This window comes from Akebia trifoliata, chromosome 16, assembly GCF_017979445.1.
Source record: "Akebia trifoliata isolate Shusen 1 chromosome 16, ASM1797944v1, whole genome shotgun sequence".
Classification (NCBI taxonomy): domain Eukaryota; kingdom Viridiplantae; phylum Streptophyta; class Magnoliopsida; order Ranunculales; family Lardizabalaceae; genus Akebia; species Akebia trifoliata.
In genome coordinates, this window is record NC_141390.1 from 25018725 (window position 1) to 25027701 (window position 8977).

Here is an 8977-nt window from a genome sequence, read left to right on the forward strand (position 1 = left end):
CTCTTACGCCAGATTTAGAAGGGTCTATTAATTGCTGTTGCAATATTGGCATATAAACCAAATTGAGAGAATTGCAAACTATAGCACAAGGATCTTCAGAATTTACTTCCTTTTCTACATTAGTTTCCAATTGAACTTCATTTTCATCTTCTCCACCATTACCACTGCAACCAGGCACTAAGGCAATCTCCATAATATCCGTCGTATGGGCTTGTATTGTTGATTTAACTCTCCAATCAAATACCTCTTTATGCTGAATTTTCCTATGAATTTGCTTATTGGCATTAGGACAACACTCCTTTGAATGATCAAAGGTCTTACATCCAGCGCAGCACTTTGGTTTCCATTCAAACTAGATCGTTTGCATCACCTCTGTACCTGATTCCCTAAACAGACCAATAGACTCTGGAAAGCTACAATTCGGCTCAATCTCAACACAAATCCTAGTGTAGGATAAACGAGATCTGGTTGTTGTTGGCTCATCCATATGTAATGGCGTGCCAAAGGTACTAGCAATAGAACCCAAACAATTAGGCCCCCAGAATTGAAGAGGAAGTTTTGGCAGCTGAATCCAAATTGGAATCGAGTTATGCATCTCTCTGGTCATAGACAACCTAGGTTGCCATCTTCGAAGAATCAGAGGACGTCCTCCAATTGTCCAAATCGCTGAGTTTAAAATGGTTGCGCAATCCTCCGCAAGACTAAACTTGAACAAAAAGAACCCATCATCCAACAAGATGATTTCAACGCTTCCCTTAATCTTCCAAAGTTTGTTAATAGCAGACTTTAAACCCAGAAAGTAAGGTCTCTTACCCAACACATAGCCCACAAGCGTGTTCTCCCATCGATCGATTTCTTTTTGGACTTCCACCTCTGGGATAGAGATAACCTTCTTACCTTTCAGATCTGGTTTAGCTTCAAGGGATCTGTCCAAAGAGTTATCTCCTCCTTGAAACAGATTTCTCCAAGACAAGCCACTAGACGATTCACCCATACTAAGGACAGATCGAGATTTACACACAGAGATTTGCGGGATGTTCTTAGATCAATCTAATCATGTAAAAACAATGTAACATTAATAAATTTCAAAATATGGGTTAGAAATTTTGGATCGAGCTGATTTTTTGTGAGAATGATCTCTATGATGGGAAGATCATCAGAAAGAAAAATCATTCCAATCTGAAACTTCTAACCCCATTAAAAGTGATTTAGAATGTGGAGCGTCAATTTTTTATCAAATTTTGTCCATAATTTGTAAATCACTTTTACTTATTCTCAATGATTCACTTATTTTCTTTATTTTTAATTGGTTGTAATAAGAAAAGGTTGGCGGTGCCAACAGCAGCTCTCTTTCTACATAAATACCTCTAACTTTTGCCCAATAACTTGATTATCTAAACATGTGTAATCGGATTCACTCCTAATATGCCGAATTCCAAATCGATTCATGGTTAGATTTGCACTTGATTCATGGAAAATAGCAAAACATGTTTGTCAATAATACATAGTCACCAAATTCTCTGAATAATTTTAATATTTTATAAAATTCTTCAAAATTTTGCTAAATTTTTCGCAAAATTATTTTGAATTTGTCTGAATTTATTGAATTGATCTTTTGTAGAATAACTAACTAATCCGAACTTTGTTACTATGATTACATATACCCCTGCTTTGGGTTTGAGTTGTGACATTCTCAATCGACCTTCCTGAAATGATAGGCTTAGGAACCGTAGTTCTGCTCTTCTAGGGATACAGTTCGCCATAAAAAATGTGCTGTTTTGTATCGCAAGGAGATAAGATCTACAGTTTTCTAACCTGACACATCAGAAGTGTTAGTTGAGCATGCCACGTACCTAAGCCTGATTATCACGACTCTTTGGGTTTAGCTCATCATCCCTACATTACAACAGATAGCATGCCCCCCTTGACATAGGTCTTCTCCTCGTGACTATTATAGCTGACCTATACATACTCAATGAAACTACGGATAGAACCGGGTTTATTCTAGAGTGCGGATCGTGAATCCAAATTCGAACTGACAAAAAAGAGGAACCATGTAACGTAGGGTCAAGCAACAAAATCAAAGAATTAATTTAAGACAAGACTCGAGATGGAAGCTTCTTGGGATGTCTCTATTAATGGACCTCATAAATGTTTGATAAATAATTTTGGATTTTTCTTATGGAACAACCAGTTGACCTCAGTCCCATTAAGTTAAAAGGACAGGGACGGCCAATACTATCCAACTTATCTCTCACTAGCATTATTGACAGATTGGCAAACTCCATTCAAGAGGTATGGCCCTATTCAACATTTAATGCATGTAGGTGGATCAGATTACAAGTATCTTTTTGGCTTCCCCTGACAGGAATGAAGATGAAAATGAAATTAAGTTGCCCACAGTAGAATTGATTATGTAGGCTCTTATTGATTGGATCCAATCAATGATCCTATAATGGAGTCATAACTACTGTCCTGAATCAACGTGTATGAATGCTATAGTACCTATACCACACCTCAAAAATGCCATTTGTCACGATATATTAGACATTTATTTTTTTGGATATTGGGTTGGCACATCTATGATGATGGATGTGCATTCAAAAATAATTGATTGCTTGGTTATCTCAGACATTGAATTAAGAAACTCAAATCTGATGGTCACAATAATCATTAACAAAACTATCAAAGTTTGATACACGGTATGAGCATTAATTCCTCATTAACGAAATAATATTCTCATTAAAAATAAAAATGATATTAATTTATCTGAAAAGGTGCCAATCATATAATATGTCTTTAAACTTGGAACTCATGAATCATCTTCAACAACATAAAGTTTTCAAAAGTGTGTTGTTTCCCACTTCCATTGAGACCATGTAGAGCCTCAACCAAGGTCCTTATTTCGGCCACACGGACTGCCATGTCCACGGACGGAGCTAGTAAGGAGTTAGTGGGGGCAATTGTTCCCACAAAACTTTGAGACACCCTTATATTTTCAACTAATTACAAGTCCCATTTGCCACCACTCCCTCATCTCTTTCCCCATTTGTCCCCACACCTCACCTCCCTTAACTTCTTCAACTATACAACTAACTATAGTTTGCCCCCACTACAAAAAATCTCGACTCCATCCCTGGTCATGTTAGTGCAAATGACACCTTATCCGTCTAGGGTTTATAATTTAGATTAGATTTAAATTCAACAAATCAATTCCTAATTAAAGCATCGAAAATGGAAAGCCTTTAAACTCCTAAATTTAAATTGTATTGGCTAATTATGGTAAAAAAATATTCTTTTTAAAATTTTTTTATTTCTTTTCTAATTCTTACACTTTTTTACTTTTTATCCATATAAACAACTAGTCCATGGGATCCATTGACTCAAGAAATATGACTCACGAAATCGTGTAAACTCAAGGTCCAATGGTCGAGAATTATCTTACAGATAAGCCTCATTGGGATATGTATTATGATGATAAAGAAAAAATCTCTATCGTTGGATATTGTGCTTACAAGGTTGGTATTATGTTTATTTCTTCCATTATTTTGATAATATATATGTGAGAAAGGTTCCATGGACTGAGGGACCTTGTACACTACATGAAAACTGAAAAATTCAACATAAAAATTTAACAGGCCAAGGTCCACAAATTTTATAAACTGAATTTTGACAGCCTAGGACTGTCGAAATTCTTGATTTTCCTAGATTTAACGGTTTAGAGCTATCGAATTTCTCTCATCCTTCATTAATTTGACAGTTTCAATTTGTTGAAAAAAAAATTTGACAATGAAAAATTCGAATTCGACCTCTTGGTCCGTTGAATTTCATCCTTCATTAATTTGACCATTTGGGCTTTATCACATTGTGGTAGAGCTTGGATTGAGGTCCACATTTATGCTACATGGACTCCCCATTGGCCCAAATGACAACTCAACCCTCTTGTTTCGTCTAGATTGGGCTTGAAAAATAAAATCCCAATATATATACTGGAGCAAGATCTTGTGTTTGAAAAAGGATGGCCATTCTAGTCATAAATTTAGAGACATGCATTATATTGCTACACAAACTTTTGCTAATACCAGCCTAAGATATGTGTTGATTCTTTTTTATTTACGTATGAATTGGGGTCGTATTAGCAAAAGCTGGTGTTGTGCTAATATAATCTTTCTTAATTTAAAATTTAAATCATATGGTGAAAAAATTCACTTTTTCAATTTTTTTAAGAGAGTTCATAATATCTTATGCTCTCCATAGTAAATTTGGCACTAGATAGTGTATTTGGGCATCACGTTAACATATGGTGCATAGAGGTAGATGGTCCATATAACTCTCATAAATTCTCCTCACCAAGGACAATGGCTTAACCCTAAAAAATCCTCCTCACCAAGGCCCTTTAGTTATCTTTATTGTTTGCTAAACTTGATCTAAGGTCCTGCTTAGTCGTCACTTAAGGTGAATTACTTACTCTTTGTTGAGACTCATTAGATGTAATTCACCAATCTTCCCTTCCATCTCTCTTCTAAAATCAAAGCGATTCCTTGTCATTCAATGTAAAATTACAAACTTTTGGACCTTTGATCATTTTGTCCACCCAAGTGAAGGCTCTAGATTTTTTGTGCAATAACACTATCATTCTTATATTGTTAGAAGCCTAACTAGATAGAAAGCCTAGAGTGTCTTGAACCCAAGCACCAATTTACATGCCATCTATCCTAGGTCTCTAGAATTTTACATCAATTCAAGGGATTAGGATACTTCTATCCTTCATGTAGAATTCTCTAGAAATTTGAGTACAATTACAAGTCTACTTATTGATAATCATGATTGGTTAGACTTATAGAGGTGTAAAAGACTATTTAGAACATCGATAGAGGGTATTTAAAGTCATTCTCTGTGATTTAAGGGAAAATAGATTTTAGGATCATGCTATCCCCAAGGGTCTCTCAAAATCCTATAAATAGGACACCCATCTAAAGTTAAGAAAAATAATTCAAGTGTGATATAAAATTTTGTCTAATTTTCCTTTCTAAGCTATCAAGCCTTCTAATCCTTTAAAACTCCATTGAAAGAAAACTCAAGAAAGAAAAAGAGAAGACAAAGAAAATACCCCTATTTAAAGCATTGAAAATGGATAATCATTAAACTCTTGAATTTAAATTTTATTGGCTAATGGTAAAAAAATTCTTTTTTAGACTTTTTTTTTTTTCTTTTTTCCTAATTCCTACGCTTTTATGCTCTATGTCCATATAAACAACTAGTCTATGCGATCCATTGACTCAAGAAATATGATTCACAAAATCGTGTAAACTCAAGATCCAGTGGTTGAGAATTATCTTAGAGATAAGTCTTATTGGGATATGCATTATTAGGATAATAAAAAAATTTCTATCGTTAGATGTTGTGCTTACAAGGTTGGGATTGTGTTTATTTCTCCATTTATTTGAGTATATATATGTGAGAAAATGTTGCATGGATCAAGGGACCATGTAGAGTTTGGAATGAGGTCCACATTTAGGCCATGTGGACTCCCCATGGACCCAAATATCTTTCGGAGCCAGATTTTGAGTTTAAAAAAGGATGGCCATTCAAGTCCTAAATTTTGAGACATTTTATTGCTATACCAACTTTAGCTAAACCACTTGATGATTTGTGTATTAATTAGGATCGCATTAGTAAAAGTTGGTGTTGTGCAAATATAATCTGTCTAAATTTAAAAATTAAATCATACAGTGAAATTTTTAATTTTTATTTTTATGAGAGTTCATAAAATCTTATGCTCTCTATAGTAAATTTGGCACCTGATAGTGTATTTGGGTGCCATGTTGGCATATGGTGCATAGATATACATGGTCCATGTAACTCTCTCTCTCTCTCTCGGGAAGATACAACCATTTAAGGCCCTTTCTTAAACATTGTTCACATAAAATACTTCGAGATGCTTTTCACTGAAATACTAGAATTACCCTCTTAAAGGAGGTCAAATGAAATCATCTGCCCCTCCACATATTGGTAACAGAGATTTGTTGTTTTGAAATTTATGTGCTCAGTTGATGAACCAATTCCATGCCACGTGAATCGAAAAAGCAAGTTAAAAATCAAGCCCTTAAATTGCTCCGAAATTTTCCCTTCACTAAATAATCACTCTTATTTTTTAAATACACCTGATGTCATGCCGATGGGCTCATCAGCTTAGCATGTAAATTTGGAAACATCTAATCTCTGTACACATTTTGGTGAATGAAATCATCTCACACGTGTGATGTGCCCCCACATGTTATGGATAATATTTGAGATACCCTTATATTTTAAAACTGAGGATATGCCATAAACATCAATGTAGACATCCCTATTTGATTGAATAAGTCCAAGACTTCATTCAAATCCAATGGTAAGGTTCTCTCTCGTGAGAATTTTGATCGAACAAGTAGGACTCACTTAAGAACCTCAAGATCAATCAAACAAATAATGAATAATTAGGTTTGGCCTAACCATAGGGACAAACAACCAAGCATAGGCTTTGCCTAGCCATTTGTCACTATATGGCTAAGCCAATGTTGTTTTGTCCCTTTGTTGAGTAACTCACAGGTCTACTTTGTTCTAGCCATTTCTTACATAAGTCAGTAAGGCAGTTAGCTTGCCCTATGTGTGCATGAGATCTTCATCAGCAAATGACCTCATCAACCCCCTAAGTTGGATTTTTCCCAATCTAATACCTCTTAAATCCCTTAAGTACCCATTGTCTACTAAACTTGATCCAAGGTCTTTTTGATCCCCACTTAAGTTGTATTATCTCGTTTAACATGAATTGTGGAGACACATTAGAGGTAATTGATCAGTGTCTCTAAACACTAATGTATCTGTACTTTTCCCAAGCATTTATCTCATTTTTATTCTTATTTCTCAATATTACGTGAATAATTTTGTTAAGCCTCGAAATATCACGTTGCATGTTCTTTCATGCCAATTAGGTTTAATAGTGTATAAATAATTGAATTTGTTGGAAACCCCGATTATGTGTGTTCACTGTGTAGATCAAAGAGCAGGCCATCAAATTGGGCCTTGAAATCAGATAATAAACTTTACATTGCAATCTGAAGGACCAATCAAGCACCCCAACCAAGCTTCAAGACCCAAGGTCTCACCTTCACTATGGCATAGTGAGCCCTTAGGGTGAAGCGGTGGACCTCGATTGGAACACCCAAAATTTTCAAGGTCCTGCTCCACAAGTGATCTTATCCATAATAATAAAATATATCACAGTGAAATTTTGGTGACTAAAGGTGACATCATCACCCTGTTGCGGTGACCAATCATGGCGTGACAATAACATGTCAAAATTTATTCATCTAATTTTTACAGCATATTTATGGTGATCCCTAGATTGTAATAGCATCCTCTATTTTTATTTTTATTTCTCTATTTTCTGTAGTTTTTAAATTTTTATTTCTTTTTCTAAGTTCGAGCAATTTTTAGAGAAAAGACTTAAAAGATCATTAAAGCTCCAAAGACCAATTCATTTTCTGTTTTTTTTTCATTTTTTTTTTTATTTTAGATAGGTTTAATTTTTTGTAATTGACTTTTTTGTATTAGGTTCATTATAAATTTTCTTTCATTATTTATCCAAAAAGACTTGAATTGTAAAGATTAGGGAAAGACGATAGTTGGATGAGACCATCGTGATGTCTTAGGTTCGTAAATCAAATCTGAAGTTGGTGGTCTAAGTCGACACAACTTATCTTTGCCCCGTGTAACACGGGAGGTAATTTTGCGACACCCACGCTTCTCCTTGATACTGGGTTACTCCTTGTATTTGTTTGTTATTTTTCAATATGCAAATATTTGAATTAATTAATTAGATAGTAAAGAGCACCTCTTTCTAGGAATAACCCAATAAGATAATGATTGGAAGTAATTACCAATTTCTCTGCTCTAATTAAGATAATCAATTCACTAGTTACTTAATCAAATTAATTAAAATTAATTAGACCTAATTGTAACACCCACGAGCTCGATAAGAAAAATCTCATTCAAATTGTGTCTTAATTAAAGGCAAACTACGTCATTTCTACCCTTTTAGGAGCTACCTAGAGTTGGGCAACCTATCTAGGTTCAGTCTTTTCTTTCTTTTGATTATTTGATTGATTGTGTGTTTTGAGTGCTTAATAGATATTTGAGGAGTGTAGTAGTACAACATCTTGATCTTTTGATGGAGAATGGTTATAAATATGTCATGTCGAACATATTGAGTGAAGTAAATAGTTTAAACGATAGAAACAGTGATTTTCAAAAGACACTAATTCACAACTCACTCCATAGGTCCAAGTATGTGATAGGAGTTGATAGAGGAATATGATCATTATGTGTCTTATGCGATAGTTATGATCACGTAGCTGATTGTTGACCAAAACGTATCCATATTGAAGAATAGGTAGACCCAAAATTTTTATGAATACAATTGCTATTGGATGTTGACCCCTAACCCATTCAATTGACCATATCATTCTAAAAGTTAATCCTTCCAAATTTCTCATATCAACATAACTAATTCATTCATGATAGTTTTTCGACAACCATACGCACGACAACTTAATGATTCTTCAACAATCTTACACAACCTTTCAACCATTTATAGAGCCTCAATCGATGTATAATTATCCTACTTCAACTTTTCAACAACCAATCATATTAGAATCCATGATGAGAGAGTTGCAAAGTCAACAACAACAACAACAAGAAAATGCTCAAGCCCTAATATATGGAGACCTAATTAAGATACCTAAATCTATCCTTTGAAGAAAAGGGGCTTGATCAATTCGACAATAAAGATATCTCAATCCTACAAAATCCACCATACTTTCAAGATTTCTTTGGTGATTAATTTCAAATTCACGAAAAACTCTATAATTATACATCCATAGTTGATAACCCACTTCCCTTTGAAGTCAAAATAGACATCAATCAGGCTACAACACCA

The 8977-nt window shown here is 34.5% G+C and overlaps 1 protein-coding gene across 1 annotated transcript; it reads right to left on the reverse strand.

Annotated features, from left to right (window-relative positions):
* Nucleotides 1-352: 352 nt before the first annotated feature.
* LOC147383022 (uncharacterized) lies at nt 353-994 on the reverse strand. Its single transcript, XM_086427260.1, has one exon. The coding sequence runs from the start codon at nt 992-994 to the stop codon at nt 353-355; it is 642 nt and encodes a 213-aa protein (XP_086283386.1).
* Between the last annotated feature and the right edge of the window lie 7983 nt (nt 995-8977).